This window comes from Nannobrachium achirus (assembly GCF_963921795.1).
Source record: "Nannobrachium achirus genome assembly, chromosome: 6".
NCBI lineage: Eukaryota > Metazoa > Chordata > Actinopteri > Myctophiformes > Myctophidae > Nannobrachium > Nannobrachium achirus.
The window spans coordinates 55,448,585-55,469,363 of NC_137815.1; the positions used below are offsets into that span (position 1 = coordinate 55,448,585).

At 42.5% G+C, this 20,779-nt stretch overlaps 1 protein-coding gene across 1 annotated transcript in view; it reads right to left on the reverse strand.

The window, feature by feature from the left end:
* Positions 1 to 17,949, reverse strand: part of rap1gapb (RAP1 GTPase activating protein b) — a 41,726-nt gene extending 23,777 nt beyond the window's left edge. The window contains exons 1-10 of the mRNA XM_080729001.1: positions 17,926 to 17,949; positions 15,493 to 15,540; positions 11,942 to 11,980; positions 11,410 to 11,595; positions 10,260 to 10,363; positions 5,323 to 5,401; positions 5,175 to 5,228; positions 4,882 to 4,965; positions 4,685 to 4,785; positions 1,812 to 1,941 (exon numbers count right to left, since the gene is read on the reverse strand). Coding sequence (XP_080585127.1) covers positions 1,812 to 1,941; positions 4,685 to 4,785; positions 4,882 to 4,965; positions 5,175 to 5,228; positions 5,323 to 5,401; positions 10,260 to 10,363; positions 11,410 to 11,595; positions 11,942 to 11,980; positions 15,493 to 15,540; positions 17,926 to 17,943 — 843 coding nt within the window. The 5' untranslated portion in view covers positions 17,944 to 17,949. The remainder of the gene's footprint in view (positions 1 to 1,811; positions 1,942 to 4,684; positions 4,786 to 4,881; positions 4,966 to 5,174; positions 5,229 to 5,322; positions 5,402 to 10,259; positions 10,364 to 11,409; positions 11,596 to 11,941; positions 11,981 to 15,492; positions 15,541 to 17,925) is intronic.
* Between the last annotated feature and the right edge of the window lie 2,830 nt (positions 17,950 to 20,779).

Genomic DNA, 20,779 nt, shown 5'->3' on the forward strand with positions numbered 1-20,779 from the left:
CGTGACAAATGCGGCGCGGGTGCTGTGCTGTCATAGCAATTTTGATAATTATAATGAATAAGCATAAACAAACTAGTTCACATGAACGATATCGATGTAACTAAGATATTAGATTTTTATATGTACAGAATTACAATTAAAATACATTTTATGTTGAGGCTACTTCCTCAATGTCCTGCAGTCAGCCGAGAGGCGCTGCTCTCTCTCTGCTCTCGCTTACAGAGAGACCACGTGGCGTGACCTACTGTATCATAATGTAAAATTTCGTGTTGTGACATGACACCTATAAGTACGAAATGTGAGTACTTTTTCCACTACTGGGTCACACACACACACACACACACACACGCACGCACGCACACACACACGCGCACACACACACACACACACACACACACACACACACACACACACACACACACACACACACACACACACACACACAGGAATTAGGAATTATTTTTGCATGGATTCATAGTTGAATCGGCAAACCCATCGGGGGTCTCAAAGCCTCATGCATAAAAGTGACAGAGGAAAATAAGTCAACTGAAGAACCAAACAACAGAGCCTTGGCCCCCACCCCCCCAAGAAGCTGGAGATTGGACTGGAAACTTTCAAAGCTGAAAACTTTCAAAGCCTTGTGAAAAACTGTACCACACCCAAACACCACCCAGCCAGAATGCCTATATTCACACATAGACATTGCATACACATACCCACTCACTCAATTCACCCTTTGTCAAGTCCCGCCCATTGTCCTGCCCCTCTCCACACCCATTGGTTGCTTTGACTTGGAGGGACATTCAGTGGGACATTCCATCCACTGCCATGTTAATTCAGTTGCTTCATATTGTTATTCTGTGTGCTCAATTCTAATTTCAAACTTTGTTTCAATCAATTAGAGCTGCTCAGTGGCAGCATAGTGAATCGGCATGTTTTTAAATGTTTTTATTTCTCCAAAAATTATGTTTTAGCTAATTCAACATAAAAAAAGGCGGAACCAGGGCGGGACAAGGCAGATAGAGCCTGCTGGTTGGTCAGTCAGGGACCAACCAGGAGGCTAACAAAGGGTGAATTGTTATGGCACTGTGATAGATAAATCCCACAAACAGCGGAAAATATCAATATTCTGTTGCTACATCTGTTGCCTCAAGGGATAAGACATCGTCATACCACTTGCTGCAAAGGGGATTTGGGAGGATTTTAGTTTTTATGCTGCATGCTCCTGGAATCAAGTCCAGAAAGACCTTAAACTAATAGCATTTAATCCCCTTGGGTGATTTTAAAAGTTCATTTCAGATATTACAAATTGAGTGTATAAATCATTGCTTTGTGTTCTATTGTATTTCATGCAGTAATTCCAACTTGTTTGCTTTCCTGACCAAGGATCCCCTGGCCAAGAGACAGGTGAGACTCAACAAGACCCACCTGTTTAGCACATCGCCTGCCAGGTATTATTAATTAATTAATTCATCCGTCTCTGCCAGGGTTTTTCATTGCCATATTTTGCCATGGAACACACCATGTGAATACGTGCTGTAACGCCTGACGATCGATAACACAATCTGGGAAATCTGATAGCATTAGAGTGAATGGAGAGAAAAACTTCTGGATTACGTCATTTCCGGTTTTAAGTTTCGCATAGCAACCGGAGACGCTTCATACGGTGGCTTCCGTGATCACTGAAAAATACAGTGATGAAATACGTGTATACTTCATTGGTGGTGAACCGCTGGATAGGAAATTACAGTACGTCCATGGCGGAAAATGTGTTAAAAAGGAAGGACAAATCGCAGCTCAAATCATCTTACCTGCTGTGAGTCTCCCTCTGTGTAGGGCAGCTTGGTGGAAACATGGAACATGATCTCCTTATTGTGGAAGTTTGTGTAGACAGATTCTGTGCCCGTCTGGCCGTGGGCAACATCCAAGCCACCTCGGAACCTGGAGAGGAGAGGAGAAACGAGAAATGAAACAGAACCGGGTGAGATGAAATAAAATCAAGAGAAACTAGAAGCAGTGCTCTTCCGAGCACAGGTCTCCACCAGGCCGTGCGTCCTGGTGGTGCTACTGTATAATAGGCCAATGTAAAAAGGGTGGCATATGTTCTTCACCTTAGATCTTTCATGGCAATCGGACGCTGCATGCATGATTTGAAGCATTGTGTTAAAGTCTACCTGCTGGTGGCGCTATAACAGGCCAATGTGAAAAAGGTAGCATTTGTTCCTTGACCTAGTGGGAATATGTGTGGCAAATTTCACGGTAATCGCAAGCTGCGTTGATGATTTGAGGCATTTTGTTCAAACACAGAGCAATCCTGCAAACTTTGGAAGCTAATATTAGCCAATCAGGATGGAATATGAAATATCAGACGGATCGGAGTTGATCACATGACTATAGAGATACTGTGTACCGATTTGCGTGAATTTTGGATTAAATCTCAAGGAGTAATATCCAAAAATGTGTTTTACATATGTCGGCCCAAAGGTAGCGCTATAAAAGGCTGATGTGAAAAATGCAGGGTAAAGGTTTATCCTTTAAGCCTCTAGGGAGTGCGCTTACAAAGTTTGAAACTGATCAGTGGAGTTATAGGTAAAACCACAAATCGGCCTGTTATAGCGCCACCATGAGGCTGATTTAAAAAGATTTAAGTGGCATTTCTTCCTCGGCCAAGTGGGAACGTGTGTGCGCGATTTCATGATAATTGCACATGATTTGAGGCATTTTGTTCAAAACGGCTCAATCCTACAAACTTTGGAAGCCAATCTTAGCCAATCAGGATGGAATATGCAAAATCGGACAGATCCGTGTCGATCACATGACTGTCGAGATACTGCCTACCGATTTGTAGGATTTTTGGACAAAATCTGTAAGAGTAGTGCACAGAAATGTGTTTTGCGAACATCGGCCACTAGGTGGCCCATTTGAAAAATTTAGGGCAGAGGTTCTAGATTGGCATCCAGGGAATGTGTGTGCTCACTTTGGCAGCGACCGGGCCAACGGCGACTGAGATTAGGTGCTCACAAACTGCAAGGACGCACGCACGCACGGACGCACAGACGGACGGACGGAGGGGAAAACATACTCTCCCCCATGCCTTCGGCGAGTGGAGACAATGAACACAAGGGGACTGGGAGTGGAACATAAGTGCCAGTGCTTGGATTGCCCGGTCCATTATCACTCTCATCTATCAATGAAGGATCACTAAGGGCACTTCATCTCCCTACTCCATCACTATGTCTGAAACACTAGAAATATCATGACAATCCAAATCAGAACAAATGCACTGTATTCTAAATCACTGGTTCCCAAACAGTGGGTCGGGACCCATTTGTGTGTCGCAGACACATTTTTAAGGGTTACTACATTTTTGTTTCCTACATTTTAATTGTAATGTTTTTAATTATTATTAAAAAAAAAATCTTATTTCAAATATTTTCAAAAAAGCAATGATTTTTCTATATAATAAATATAATACATCAAAGAAAAATCTAAGAAATCCCATAAATTATAAAACTGGCTTTGCGCCGCCTTGTGAGCTTGTAGATCGGCTATTTTCACTAGTTTGGGTCCCAGTGCAAACGTCTGATTTCTCTTTTGGGTCACAGGCTAAAAAGTTTGGGAACCACTGCTCTAATGCACCAGCCTAAAGATAAGTCCACTGCACTACTGCAGGGATTCCTTTAAAGTAAGCTTTAAAGTGATCCCTGAATATTAAGCCATGTAGGCTTTGATATGTTATAATAACCCTCTTTAACCAAAATATACAATTTAAAACACTTGCAATATATTCCTTTGAGAGAAAAAAAGTTATATCTTCAACCCATGGGGGGAGCCATTGCACTGTTCGTCGCATGCAGTGATGACGTAGACAATGCATTTTGGCTGGATGGGCCCATTTAAAATGGCGGTGTAAACAAGTTTTATATGTTGAATTAAACACTTACAGGCACAGCAAAACATCCTACTTGATATGAACAGAACAGAAAAGCACCAAACTACTAACTACAGTTAATCTGAGCTTCAAGACAATGTTTTAAATATTGTAAAGAGAACATTGTTTTGACGTTCCATATTAACCCTATGGGCCCGACCAGCCAAAATGCATTGTCTACGTCATCACTGCATGCGACGAACAGTGCAATGGCTCCCCCCATGGGTTGAAGATATAACTTTTTTTCTCTCAAAGGAATATATTGCAAGTGTTTTAAATTGTATATAACATATCAAGGCCTACATGGCTTAATATTCAGGGATCACTTTAACCCATTCAATCCGGGAAAGCTTCTGTGTCATTTTAGGTTTTAGCTATATCAAAATTTTTCAGAAAACGGTTAGGATCTAGAAAGCATCAGCCTCAGGTCTAAATTAACAATACAAACTATTTGGCGGAAAGTAGTACTAGGGTGACCACCTGTCATACACATTGCGGGACAGTTCAAAACATGTAATGTTTGTCACTCATTAGTCATCACACACGCACGCCCGCCCGCCCGCCCGCCCGCCCGCCCGCCCGCCCACACACACACACACACACACACACACACACACACACACACACACACACACACACACACACACACACACACACACACACACACACACACACACACACACACACACACACACACACACACACACACACACACACACACACACACACACACACACACACGTCAATACCAACCCTTTAAAATCATGGAGTTCTATCTTCTGACCCAGAAATTCTAAGAACTCTACAAAGGCAGGACTTTCTTCCATGTTTCCAAACAGCTCCTCCTCTGATGTCTGCAAGAAGAAAATAACAATTTTTGCAATAATGAGATGACATTGGAGATCAGAAGGGCAAAAATGCAGTCTCTGCCAATGTCACGTGTGACTCACCTGGCCAAACTTTTGATAAACAACCCCAAACTTGAAGTTGTTGTTGATCACATGCTCATCAAAGGTGACGATGAGCCTTGAGGCCTGGAATCAGAATCACAAGTGGGTTCATTCTCTGTCGTGTACATTTGTGTGTACAGGAAACTTGGCTTGGTGTACAGTGTGTACATTATTTTTTTTTTTTTTTACATAATATTTTACAAAATATAAAAGTGTTAAACATGTGAAGAGTGGATATTAATGAATAGCAGGATAATGGTTACAACTCATGTCAGTTGAGAATGAATTGCTACCTTTGGGTAGAGGATGGGGTAAAATCTGTCCACATTTATTTCCTCACAGACAAGCTGCAAAAGAACAAACAGGTATGCTCAGCTTTCATTTCCAAATCTTTTCATTTTTTCTTCTTTTTACTACTATGACGTGATTGGAATAGCCTACCTTGGCCATTTGAACAACATTGGGGAACTCGGTAAGGCAGGAGATGGGAATCACATCATGGTGGGTTTTTAACTTTGTCCTGAAAGAAAACATTTTGGAAAGACAAAACACTCACAGTTTAGCCTCTGTTCTATTCATCTCAAGTCAACCCCTTCCTCACCCCCAGTCGCCCACCCCAAGGCTCTGATATTATTGAAACGTTTTCTGTCTATCAATGCAAATTCAGGGAGGATGGTGTACATGAGAGCAAGGCATTCTCCAAAATGTCATTACTCACTCCCACTAAAGTATCTTTCTCAAATGTTGCCTTTGCAGACTCTCTCTCACACACACACACACACACGTCTTTCTACACATTTTGCTGCTGTCATAAGCCGCTTACAAAGCAGCTAACACTATAGTGTTCACAGTACAGAATTATTTAACAAGGAAGCAAAAGGTTAAAAGACAATGGTGTTACAAAAAGGTGAATAAACCTAAGAAAGACATAGTGATGACAATATTGAGGCATTTTACCAAACATGGAGACTTCCTTATCTTTAAGCCAGTTAAGTTACTGCGCCTACAACTTTAGGTTCTATGCCACAGTAACTTGACAATCACGTTTGAGTAACCTCACTGTTTTATGCAACTGGAACACAGACAACTGCAAAAGGAAAAAAAAGAAAAACTAATAATATGGAAGGCACTAAATATTGACCCATAGCGTCTTTACAAAACAGCAACTCCAGAGGCTTGTCCTTGTCTTTCAGCAATGCATGCACTAAAAGTCAAGGAGACAATAAATGTTGGAATCGAATATCCTCATGCAGTTCAGCTTACATCCAAAATCATTGACATGAAATTGCCTTAAGGCTTCAAAATAGATTCCCACTCTATTGGTATGCATCTTGGACGGTGCTGAATCAACAGCACAGCACTCAAGCCCACTACTGTCGTGCCTGCCTTGTTTGAAAAGTAATACGTCTGTTGTAAAACCATTTCTTATTTCAATACATAAATTCAAACCATGGGAGTCCATTCAAACTCTGTCTCACTGTCTCACTTAAATTTTTTGACTTTCCATTAGTCCCTGGTAGTACAAGGTATTTTCTTTTGGTTCTGTCCTGCTAAGTTCCCCGCGTAGGGCTAAACTGGTACCAAATAGTGACTATTGCTTACTGAGTAACTACTGATTGGTCATAGAAACGTCACTAGCGACACATACTGTAAACACAGTTTGCACATCACAAATAGCCAATCTACAAGTTCACAAACTGTGACACGTTGTGAGCCTGTAGATCGGCAATTTTTGCGCACAATAACGTATAACTCAGGCTTTAGTGAGAAAGCCTGGGAGAGCGGTTGACCCACATGAACACCAGAGTGTGTCTGCCAGTGGATAGGGTGGCCGTTGCCTAGCTGCACGTTCGCCCGCTTTAATGCTCCATCAACAAGGAGAAAAAACAGCTATTACAATCTAGAGTGCACTCTCTAGGGTACTAAAATTAATACACAGGTTATATGGAGCGCAGCGTTCTTGACTCTCCTCCCATTCCTCTTTTCTCTCCTGGTGTGTCATTAGCAGAATGCGGAGGAGTTGAGTATTTCACAGTTTTATGTGCGCAGAACATGGGTGAAGGTGTGGGTGGGCGTGATTATGTCTGCAGCTGTGAGTAGAAGCCTGTATCGTGGTTCTGCATTCAGAGCAAAGTTAACCAGGCTATTGTTGCCAGGGGCGTCACAGGGGGGGGGGGGGGGGGAGTGGGACTGAGTTACTAGGGCCCAAGGTGGGGGGCCTGGAATTATTTTATACTATAGCTATTGAAAAATAGTAGATATACAAGCTCACAGCGCGGCACTGAGTGCCGCACTGCGAGCTTGTAGATCTGCTATTTTGAAAAGTCGTGGAAATGTGTGCAAATCTTTGAATATATGTATTTTTTAAGCGAACATTTGTAACTAAAATTTTGCTTCTGGGGGGTCCCTGGAACAAAATATTTTGAGATGGGGGTCCGTGGCCAAATACATATCATTTTGGGGGTCCTTCACATGAAAAGGTTTGAGCACCACTGACATAGAAACATAGGTTTTTCAAAAAACCTTAGGAGGATTTGAAATATTCAAAGGCTTGCACAAATCTTCATGATGAGTGCCGCGCTGTGAGCTTGTAGATCTGCTATTGTTCAATAGTTATAGCACCCAGGGCCCAGAATTTGGTTCGCATACACCCCTGATTGTTTCCGTATATTGGATTGGACCCTGGAAGAGGAGTGATTAACAAACACCACTATGAGGCTGGACATGTCACACTTCAACCAGAGGCCAGAGGCTACGGCTATTTGGAGGGTCCTTGGCATGGAATAATGTTGGAACTCCTGTGTTAGAGCACACTCAGGGGCGTCAATTGGGTATGACAGGGGTATGCAGCTGCCATACTCTGGGTCCAGGGGGGAAAATAAAAGTTACTTTTAAATATAAATCCATGAATGTCTCTTTGTGTATCTGTTCTGGTTATTATGTTGTTAAATTACAGTAAAATAACTACAGATGCAAAATTTAACAAAATGGTCACTTTAACAAGGTATTAGAATTATATTCTTCACACTTGTATTCTCCCCATCTTGATAAATGGTATATTCCCAGGTCAGCTGCACAGGTGCAATTCATTATTGTTAATTGTGGCACGTTTACTAAAATGCCAAGTTTAGCTGCACTTGAACAACCGTTCCAGGCTGCCATATCCAGCCCAAGAAACCGTAGAAACGGGGTATGGCAACATGACTGGTCATGTTGCCATACCTTAGCTTTTTCTGAACTGACGCCACTAGTTTTATGTGCGCAGAACATGGGTGCCTTAAGGTGTGGGTGGGCGTGATTATGTCTGCAGCTGTGAGCAGAAGCCTGTATCGTGGTTCTGCATTCAGAGAAAGGTTAACCAGGCTGTTGTTTCCGTATATTGGATTGGACCCTGGAAGAGGAGTGATTAACAAACACCACTATGAGGCTGGACATGTCACACTTCAACCAGAGGCCAGAGGCTATAGCTATTTGGAGCGTCCTTGGCATGGAATAATGTTGGAACTCCTATGTTGGAGCACACTGTGACAAATGGTGCGAGTGAGGGATTGAGGTGCACTGGAGTGCATCGAATTGATGGGAACAAAGCCAGAGAGTGAGATTGGCAGACAGAGGCAAAAGTGCCAAAATAAAGAGAGAGAGGGGGGGGGCACACTTTAGCCTCCTTGAAAGAATGACAAGAGTTGATTGATAACTGTCAATCAACTGCTGATATACCACATTTTGATGCCTAATCGTTTCTCTGTATCGCTCAATATTGCTATATTGCAAGGCAAGCTGTGATATAGAGTATGTAATGCAGTTTTACCCGATGAGCCCTATTTTATAATTTGGTTATTCTAAAATATCAAAATAAATCTTTAATAATTTAGAAAAATGTGTGGTATAATGTCATGCCCAACATATAGGGATACCAGCGTTAACTCTTTCTGTGCCAAGGGCCAAAATGGCCCCAAGGTAGATGTGCCAGGATTTTGTATGTTTTTCTTTACTATGCAATGAAAAAGAAATGTTTTTTTCCCACATTTTTTTTCTCTCTGATCTCAGGTAATTTTTTTTATATACAAAAAACACAAAAGACGTCATTGGCACCCAGGGCCAAAAGAAAAAAGACGTCATGAGACGTCATTGGCACTGAGGTTAAAGGGTTTATGAGTGGAGTTTGAGAGACAACCGCTGGTGGCTGGAATATTTTTCATCTCCTCCAAAAACCATTCAAACAACTTATTACTTTCTTAGTCATCTGTTGGAGTGTGAACTCCCAAAATTGTTTGCATTGCGAGTATCCTGGTTGATCGCATCCTATGTCTTGAGCAGGATGGGATTCGAACCCAGGTCTCTGGCGTGAAAATCCATCAACCTATCCACTAGCCTAAAGGGGAATGGCTGGGGGAGATATTAGGGTTTTGCTCATCAAGCAGAGGCTCCGAGCCACTCTACCTGCCAGTAAGAAGAGGAAGATTAAAGGCTATGTCACACTGCCACCATCAGTTGGTTATCAAACACATCCATCATTGTTTACAACAGCTGCAGTCAAACTGCAGGTATAGCTTCTATTTTGGAGCGTTGACACGTGGCACAGACATTCCAAAATGTGTAGGAGCAACACAGAAAGCTTTTTATTTGATTTTCTTTCTCTTGACGCTTTCAGAGTCACATCCTTAAAGGACAAATTCACCCGTCTTCATATATTTGCTACTCACTAATGCTCATGGAGAAATTGTACAGTTTTTTTTCCTACTCCGAACTACTCTCTACTCTGTGTCTCATAGGAGGGCTGTGGACACTTCCTAAAACCGCCTACCAGTGACTTCATCTTTAGACTTTTTTCAATAAAATGCTATAATACAATGGCTTCCATTATAGCATGGTAACTTTCCAGGAATAAAACTCCTGCAGTTTCAATTTGCTTGGATTCCCCATCAATGATGTCACCTCCTCTGAGACGCAGACCACAAATTACCATATTATAATGAACATTAGTGAGGACCAGATGAACATGGCTGAAGTCATCGAATAAAGAGACAGAAAACAGCACATCCCTCAATGTTATTTTAATTGAGGGTGGGAAAAAATTGCTTTTTGTTCAATCTTTACACTTCCTGAGTTAAGCGTCATTCCCACCTGTCACGATAAAGATAATACGACGATAGCGATAATTATGACGCTGTTCACATGTGTTATGTCGGCGTTATCGTTGTGGTGTGGATGCTGCCATCCACTTCAATTGAAAACAATATTTCTTTCGTAATCTTTATCGTTATCGCGCCCAGTGGGAAAGGACCTTTACATTGACATTGAGGATTTGACTGTGCACAAAGGAAATAAGAAGCCATAATTATGAGAGACATCAGGCCAGCATGACCAGGATGGAGTACCTCAGCATCAAGCGCAGGTGCTCCTGGTCCCCAATGACATCATACTTCATGGAAAAGACTAAATGGCCCAGAGCTGCATCCATGGTGTAGTAATTAAAGTGTTCCTGACAGAGAAAGGGAGAGAGGGAGGGAGTCAGAGGCTGCAGTAGACTGAGTTTACAAATGGATAAATAACAGGAGGGTGTACAGGATCACCACCCAACAAGCCTAACAGTGAGTGATAAAAAAAAAAACATAATTATGGAGGGACTGGAGTTTTTTCGTTGTTAATTTACATGGTGAATATTGGCAAACTATAAATTATGATTAATATACTGCATATCGTCACTGTCTGGCCAAAACCTCTTTACTAGATTTTTGATATTTTTTGTCATGAATCAGGGCTATTGAACACCCTTTACATCTGAGTGTTGGTTAAAATAATATTGAACCAATGGAAAGTAGTAAAATGTGCTTGGGACAAAACCTCCTTACTCCACACTTTCTGCCAAACAAGCTAACTTCGCCCGATTGGCCCTCTCTTTTCTCATAAATATGTGCTATTGAACACCATTTATGTCTGTGCGTTGGTTAAAAATAATATTGAACCAATGAAAAGTAGTAAAAAGCCCTTTGGTCAAAACCTCATAAAAAAAGAAAAAAAAAAAAAACGCCCGACAGCAGAGATATGGTATTTGTAATTGTATACTGTACCAATGTACCATACTGGTGGTGAATTTATTGTTGTTAAAGCTGCACTATGTAAATTTCCTCTTCTACCCCGGATAGTTCAATCTGGTTGTGAAAAGTGCTGACATTGAGCTATTAGAGGCTGCCTGCTTGCTCAGGGGATAAATTGAATCGTGAGCATGAAGTCAAAATTTGTGCAGGGAGACAAAATACAACCACCCCAATTGTATAAGTTATATTGGATTAACATACTCTACCATACAGATTGGACAAAATTAAAATGTATTCATTAAGAAAAAGTAACATAGTTCTGCTATAACATCTTTTTCGAAATCTGTGGCAAAAACTCAAACAATGTATTCTGTGTATTTCTCCTTGAAATGTTGATGTCACAAAACTCAATCCCATCATTTCAAAGAGGAATACACAGAATGATGTATGAGGTCAAATGTAACGTCGGCTGCCTGGTCCTCATCCTCACCTTGCCCATGAACTGTTTCCTGTAGATTTTGGCGGTGCTATTGGTCTCCAGTTTGACCTGGGACGTGGGACAGGTTGGCTGGGCAGCTTCTGGGGGGTCTTTAGCCTCGTGATTGGTCCCCTCAATCCAGTAGCCTCCAAACTGTGGCAGCAGGATGAGAGGGAAGGGACTGGTACGACCCAGAACCTGACACAGTGATGGACAGCAGAGGTCATGACACAGAGCCATCAGGTTTGACTTTCTGTTAATACCGTAATTGTGTGTGTTCGGTATCCTGCTCTTTCTTAATCACTCTTAATCACCATTCACCATTTTAATTGTTCACCCAATTGACTGGCTTAATTGTATTGTGTATTCAATTCCCTCGGAAATTAATTTTCTTAACTGAGACAGATAGGAGAGCTAAGAGGAAAGAGCTGTAATTCCAGTTCTGTGACTGCACATGTGGGCTGATGGTTAATTCTGAAAATAAGACAACTAATCATAAAACTTCAACATATACGGCACATGAATATGTAGAATAACTATGTACCTCATGGACACTAGGATAAGGGATGTAGTCCTCTTCTGTCTGTGGGGAAGATGAACGTGAGACATGATGAAAAACAAGCTTTTAATTTACCGCTTTATGGCACAGCAGCTTCATAAACAATAACAGAATGACAGCATATTAACCAGGATGTGAGAATTGACTTTACTTGGGTTTAACCAGCAAACATGACAGAGCTCGTCCTACCAGACCTGTACTTGAACTACAGTACTCCATCTCAGTGGTTCTCACCCATAAGAATCATATTTGAACTGGCGACCCCCCCACCCTGACAAGCACTTGGAATTGTAGCGTCCATTTTCAAATAAAATGCCTCTTTGTTATTATCATTTGTTATTATTTCACAATTTGGCTAAATGTTTGACCAGCTTTTATAATATAGTTTGTTGATTACTTTTGATGCAGTAATTAATGTTCTTTCATTCTTTTTTTGGCATAAAAACGGTCTTAAAAATCATTACATTTTCACTTCACTGTCATCTGGGGACCCACACAAAAGAATCATGGGGGTCCCAACCCACAGGTTGAGAACCACTGCCCTACCTCATAGTTCTCTCTAGTGACCACATTGTCCCCTGCCCACTCACTTCACTTTTCTTTCAGCTAGTTACTAGCTAGTCATTGGTTCTGGCTTCTGCTGTTGCTATGCAACCACAGTTTAGTCATACCCAGTCAGAGTGCTACTCTTTGTCTAAAATGATGACGAGTATTATTATTATTGTTGTTATTATTTCCCCCCAAATGCACTGCGCTCAATACGCAACAGGCTCTCTTAGCGCTGTCTGCCAAATGAAGCCAGCATTGGAAAGAGAGGCTGGAAGGATGCATGGCTCTGTGAGAGTCACTTGAAGGTCAACTGAACTAGCTGCTATCATGCACACAATATTTACTTCAATTTACAATTTAGTTGTTCAGCAGACAACATCTCATCCAGAACACCTTACCGTGCCATTGTCAACAGTTAAATCAAATCATTAAAAACTCTTAAAAGGGCTGAAATCAAGGGCTTAAATGATGAACACAGCTTGTGATTACAAGGAAATTCAGCACGCACATTCCCACTAGATCAAGGAACAAATGCGACTCTTTTCACATTGGTCTGTTATAGCGCCACCAGCAGGACAAATTTTGCCAAATAAATGTTTTGATTAAAATGCCTCAAATCATGCATGCAGCGTCACCGTTAAAGGCCAAAGAAGACATGGCACCCTTTTCACATTTAGCGCCACCAGGAGGCCACAATAAAACACCTGACCTGTTGGAGACCTGTGCTCGGAAGAGCACTGCTTCTAGTCTGTGGCAAGCAAACATATAAAAAAACAACAACATACACAGCATATGTGAACAAGTAACCAACATACAGTACATCTGTGTAGCATAACTAGCATCTGTCAAGATTGACAACAAGAAGTGATAAAAGGAAAAATGAGTGCTAGGAGGTTGAGGTTAGGGATGGGACGATAAGCGATATTATCGTTTATCGTGATAAAAAACACTCACGATAATCGTATCGTGGAGATTTAATTTATCGTGATATCGTCCTCCGTCATGCACTGGAATCAATTCAACTTTTGTTGGCCGAGCTGCATATCCGGTACCACTTAACACCTTGACGTCCGAAATAGAATGGTGGTTGGTAGATTAGCCGTGACATTTCTATTATTGTATTGTGATCTGAGACATAATATTATGTTTATAAACATGACCCCGCAGCCCCTCCATCTTGAACAGCGCCGCTGTTTTTTCTTTTTTTTCCCCCCCCAGGCCAGTAACTCACCATGATTTTCTCGATTTCCGTTGGGATAGAATGGGGGTTTTGGCCGATCGTCGATGTCCCCGTGCGTTTCGCGTGCGCGATCCTTTCACGTAAATGTCCCCGCAAATAGTCCATGTGTGACTGAAGAACAGAACTGAAAAGTTTCGCTAGCATAGCCCCAAGCATGGCTGCAGGAGGAGCTCGAGTGTGTAGACAGTAAACGGATGGGTGGAAGGTGCCTTGGAGAAGGAGAGGCGCTGACGTCACCTCTGCTTCATGCACGGTCTGCATGAGCTATCAGTGCACGAGTGGTGACTAGGGAAGGTTAGACGATCGCCGATTTTCGGATCAAAAGCTTTTATTCCGGTTTTAAAGACAAAGTCCGGGAATGTACGACGTGGCTGAGAGTCCCTGGGGGGATGTGCGATATAGTACGGTTTTAACATTAAGGGGCTCCCCTTGGCTTAGAAGGTGTTAAACCCACAATAATTGTTAAAAGGTACTTATAACATACGTACTTGATACAGTCTTTTTTTCACTCAACCAAATCTCTGCCAAAAAATAGCCGATCTATAAGCCGATCACAACACGTCACATTGCGATGCGTTGTGAGCTTGAAGATCTGCTATTTTCCCGCCCCATGTTCCGCCCCAGCATGTTGGGGATATTTTGATTATCGCGATAATATCTTTGGTCACAACAATCGTGATATAAAATGTTCATATCGTCCCATCCCTAGTTGAGGTACACTCTGAGCAGGTGAGTTTTCAGACCGAACAGAACATTCCACAAACTCAGAGAGCCAGCAGGGAGGATAACACGTCAATGTTACCAGCCTGGTAACATGATATTGAAGCACCTGAATTAAGCTGAGCAATTTATCAAAAGTGCAACAACTTGGCACCTGTTAAAAGATTGTGGCAGCTCCACAGCAAACTCCTGAATGTTAAATTTGTAGGAAACATTAACACTCTGGATTCTGCTGTGTATTGTACACAGCAGTGTCGAGACCCACAAGAGAGATTAGACGTTTGCCTGGGACCTTTTTTTTTTAAGTTAAAATGTGATGTTATGACCCAAATTGGGTCCGACCGATTGTTTGGGAAACAGTGGTCTACAGTATCTCTGCACTTGTTGGGCCAAAACCAAAAACCAGAGCTTGCTTCTAGACCAGGGGTTCCCAAACCTTTTTGGCTCAGGGCACCCCTATAAATATTGTTTTCATCCGAGGCACCCCTACATTATTATATTCCTAATTTTCACTCACAGCACCTTATATTTATAGCATATTTTAGCGATTATGTTGCAGGGAAAGCGACATAATAGCCATTTTGGTTAGAACTGACTGAAAATAACTTTGTACTTCAAGTTTAAAATGATACTAAATATATTTTTAAATGTCCAAATAAATTTCACATATTATCAAATTATCTTGCGGCACCCCTGGACTGCCGTCGCGGCACCCCAGGGTGCCCCGTCACCTACTTTGAAAACCTCTGTTCTAGACACTAGTAGACAGACAACCACATCAGAAAGTGGTATCATCTCCTTTCTGCTGATTATCGCAAACACTGAGATTGACCTCTACCGGCAGAGTTAATCCCATTGGGAATATCAGACGGAATCATTCCAACTTCTAGGTAATAGGACAGCTACGGACTTTTCGCGGCTCTTGGCTCACCGAGTTTCTAAATCAGGTGGTAAGCGTTCAAAAAGCCTGCCCGACAGCGTTTTAAGGCTTTAAACTGGAGATATGAGGGATTCATTCAGGACTCACTTTGAGGGGGGGAGGGAGGCTGCATCTTTGCTCGTCCATTCTGCTGCCCTGTGGAGGGGAGAGAGAGAGAGAGAGAGAGAGAGAGAGAGAGAGAAAATGAGAGCGAGAGAGAGAGAGAGAGAGAGAGAGAGAGAGAGAGAGAGAGAGAGAGAGAAAGAATAAGCGGGACAAGGTGGAACACAGACAAAAGAGAAAGGTGAACACAGACACAAACTCACATCATCATTCAACACACACACGCACACGTGCACGCGCACACGCACACACACACACACACACACACACACACACACACACACACACACACACACACACACACACACGTTCCTCTGCAAACGGACTGACAGCAGGAGATGCATGTGAAAATAACGTGTTTTCGTGACACACGATGACAGTGAGCAGGAGGAACACATAGGCAAAGAGGAAGTAATAGCAATAGTAATAGAGAGGCATTCTAGAGATAAAGACTGGGGATGTAGAAATAGAGAGAGAAGAACGTGTCAAATGAACAGAAAACAGAAGGGTGAGAGGGCAGATACTGCTGAATGAAGACTGCAGCCACCATTACCCACAATACCAATAAATGACCAAACAGGGCAGAAGGCTTTTCTGTTATTCGGCAGGGTGGTTTTTGGCTGACTGAGGCCCTGAGGCACAGAGTGAAACCCTTCACAAAGCTGCCCTGATCCCTGGCTTGAGACTCATACTTGTTCAAATGTACAAACGATTGATTAAATCAATGTTATTTTATATTGGGCTGATACCTCAACAAATACCATTTCTCACCAATTACTTGTCTTGTTTGAAGAGCTAATCCATCTTAAATAACATCATGGGCCGCTGTGCTCGATAACAAGCTTGATAAGCCCAAAGCTTATTGATACCGGGAACTCAGTAAATCTATTATCGGGTTATCGAGCTACCTTTGTTTAGGGCTCCATCCAGGCATCCCTACTCGTATTTTGCAGCCAATAGATGGTACACAAGATGGACTATAATTATAAAAAGCGTTGGCCTGGATGAGAAGCCCCAACTTAATTTGACAAGCTTTGGAGCTGCTTAAAGCAGACATAATATATAGTTATAGAAAGAAATCCCTAATGCCTTTAGTCACAGTCCAGCTATCAGCTAGCCGCTAAATCAGGGCTGTTCCATATGCTTTTACTTTTAATCAATCATTTCTTAGTTTGAATTAAGATAAAAGCTAAATCTCATTACATTTAAAGTCAGTGCCTGTCAAGGTCTGTTATTTTTAGGCTGCTCCTGTCTATTTCTGCTGCTGCTTCAGGCACTCCTGAGAAAGAGGCTGTTTCATGAGCGATGTAAGGCGATGCGACACAACCAGCTACATTTCTACAGCAACATCAACTCAGATCAAAAACATATTGTCATTCCTCCCTGCAAATGATGCAGAAAAAAATAGTGAGACAAGTAAAAAAAAAAAAGAAAAAAAAAAAAGGAATGCACAGAACCAACGCACAAATGTGCTGCAGGATCAGGGAAAGAATTAACCATTTAAACCCTACCGGTATAGACTTGGTTGACCGGACCCCTGGGGTTCTATACTAAACTCGGTTTCCTCCTTTTTTGCCCCTCATCGCCAAATCTCTTCACCAAAAACAGCCGGTCTACAAGCTCGCAATGCATTGCAACGCACCGCTTGTGGCTTGCTATTTTTGTAGAGTGTTCAACCTCTTATGACATGCCCAGAATATGGATGCACGTGTTCCAGTGGTTGAGGAGAAATTAAGTTAAGTTAATTGCATGTCCTGAAACAAACAAACAAACAAACAGTCCTGGGAGCAGGACTGGTTGCCTCCGCAGCGCTGTGACCAGGCACGTGCACACATAGACAGCACAGAGGGCTTGAGCCCCTGCCCTTTTACCTGTCTGTAAAAAGTGCCCTCTCCATACCATGGGTGCAGTTTTCACTATGGTGAAAGAAATGCAAATGCCCTCTTTCCATGCCATACCTGAAGGCAGCATTCAAGCCTTGTTCAAACTCTCCTGAAATTGAATGCAGCATCTTATGTTGAAAGAATTGCCCTCTCTGTGTAGAAATCAATAATATCGAAAATATTTTCAATATTTTCACCAAAAGGCCCTTTTAGAAATTTCAGCCCCTGCCTCTAAAATTCTCTGCACGTCCCCTGGCTGTGACAGTTGGTGCGGGGGAGGGGAAGGGGATGGGGGGGGTAAACAGAGTTATGACATATTGGTAAATAGAGTTAAAGGTATGACAGACAGTGCCAACCGTTTGCGTTTGTGGCGGCCCACTGATTATATGACCGACGGTTCAAGAGTCATAGGCCTAAATGCAAAGCTGCTGACAGAAAACATAATCCCGGGCCTGGTCTGTTTATTATGTGCCAGCGTAAGAGGAAAGCTCAGAGTGAATGCCGGAGACGAAAGGTGGGAGACAACTTACTGTACCTGCATCCTCTCGATCATGGCAAACAGCTCCGAGCTCTGGGAGAAGAGAGATGACACACCCAAAAGGTATGTATATATATTTATATACAGTATATGGTCGTTGTCGGGTGAAAAACTTGTAAGTCCAAAACCGTTCGTTTTGTGTTTATCATTTTAGGAATGTTTGAAACGTAGTGAAAATAGCCGATCTACAAGCACACAACGCCTCGCACCACAAGGCGATGTAGATCAGCTGTTTTCACTACCTTTGTGCTTTACTTCCCAAAAAAAAAACGTACAAATGTGAAACTTGGAGATACGAGGTTTCTGCCCGACAGTGACGATACATGTATATTTATATACCGGTACAGTATACCGGTATATACCGTACACACATGGGTTCAACACACAATGGTGTCAGTGTGTGTGTGTGTGTGTGTGTGTGTGTGTGTGTGTGTGTGTGTGTGTGTGTGTGTGTGTGTGTGTGTGTGTGTGTGTGTGTGTGTGTGGTATGTCTACTTGGGACATCCCCACTATATGTCTACTTGTTTTCTCATTTCCACTGCAGGCTTCAAAGTCTCTCAGAGCACGCCTTCACTTGGACTCACTGTCTGAGAACCCTCAAAGTCCTTAAATTGTCACTTCACTGTCATCTGGGGACCTGCCCCACAATCATGTGGGGACCCCCCTGGGGGTCCCGGCCCACAGGTCGAGAAACACTGCCTTAGGCCAAATGAGTCTTGTGTCCTTCTCTAGTTACGATAATCGCATGACACTCGCTTAACCTATTAGGTAACAAGCCAACTGATTCACAGATGTGTACAGTACAGTGTGCAAATCAGGAAATTAACTCAAATTGTCACGGGTGGTTTCACAACTACGTTTAAAGTCGGATGTGTCCATTTTCTTGGATGTTTTGTAATAATGAGCCCTGCCCAGTGAGACAGGAAGGCATCAATCCGGCCAACCTTAATTGTGGTTACAGTAAATACACCACTGCGTCTTCACTTCTTTTACCGTTTCTTTTTCTTTCTTTCTTTTTGTATTGAGTAATATACTTACAAAATCTCTCTTCCTCTCATCTTTCTTGGGTGTATTATAATTTGTCACTGTGCTTTTATCATTTTATTATTATTGGTTCTGCCCGTTTTGAATGAGAGAACTATAAGCCACTAATTAATGTCTGTTTTGTGTGACAGTCTTGTATGATGAAGCAGGGCTTTATTTTACGAAAAAAACGCACAAATCTGAAACTCTGCTCGACAGTGACGATATATTTAATGTTTCTACTATATCAAAAACAGTTCTGGGTGCTGAGAACTCCGGTTTAGTAGTAGTACTAACTCCTGAGCAGGCCAGGGCCTCGATTAGGTTCTGAGAACCTTATCTGAAACCGAGCCGTAAGCGTATGGAAACGAAATCCAGAAGCTGTGAAATATGTTAACACGGCACGACACGGTTCACTTAGTTGTAGTTGAAAAGAGCCACAACAGAGAGGCATCCGAGTTACAGTGTAGAACTCAAGTGCAATAGCCGCTAGGTGAGCACTTGTGATCAAAGCAGAACCTCAGTATGATGGATTTCAAGCAGCTGCATCCTGAGATGCAGACGCCGGGGAAGGGAGGATCACAGACACTCAGCCAGTGGTGGATGTTGCTGTTCACCAAGTAACACAAGTGGACAAGAGTCAAACTGATCACTCCACGTGACAACTTATATTTAAGCGATGCAGGGCATGAAATGAATGTATGTACATACATACATACACATACAGTACCTGTGCACATGCACACATATTATTCTGTGCCTGAAGTTGTACATGCGCGCACACCCACGACCCCCTCCTCCCCATACACAAACGCACCTGGCCCTGACCCAATAGAGTTGAGGGTGCAGCTTGGTCTATTGTTCCATGGGAAAATGAACGGTGCCATATGATATGCAAGATCCTGCTACCGACTGCAAAACAAACATCAGTCTCGCCCTTGTGTTAACCTGAACAGCTATGAACGTCACGGACATCAATATAACCCTATCAGCGCGTCTCCATCCTGAGAGGGACAGACACAAGGTGCTCCTTGGGTGATAAGGAGCTGGCCATGGCAGAACAGATTCTGCATGTGAAGGAGGTACGACACGCGCATAGCATCAATACAAAACTAAACTATGATCCAACATCAACATCACAACTTGTTATTGTCAGGACGACAAAGGCTTTGGTTGCTTCCTGGCACAAATTATTATCTGTGGATGCGCGTGTGCGTGTGCGCATGGCAGTGTGTGTGTGTGTGTGTGTGTGTGTGTGTGTGTGTGTGCGTGTGTGTGTGTGTGTGTGTGTGTGTGTGTGTGTGTGTTACTCATGAGGCTACTAAGTAACTATAAGGCAATAAAGGTGGACTCCTGTCTACCTATGAGCCACGGCAAATTCAGCACTATACTGAAATAAAACACCTGCTCTGAGTCGTCCTGTGTCTACACGTGATAAGCTGAAGGAAAGATAAGGCTTCCCGACACTCACTGGCTTACGGCCACGTCTAATGTACTAGTGTAGATGTGTGTCAAGTGAATGTGAAGATGTACAGTACATAAACTCATACATGTCAACTGTAACCTAAGCAGGTTAAAATACTCACATCGCTGTGGCACCGTCTCTTCATGGCAAAAGGATTAGTGGGAGGACTGGGGAGCAGTCCATCTAGCGAGGTGTTCTTAGTTATCCTGTGCCTAGCCATGAGTCCACTAGTAGCGGTTTGCAGGCAAGCTGACGAACAGTGAGAGGTAAACCGGCAGCGAAAAGTTTGATGGCTGTCTATTAGAATGCATGCATTTCTCTGTCAGTGTGCCCTTTAATGAAAGCACATCCTTCTCCCTCCCT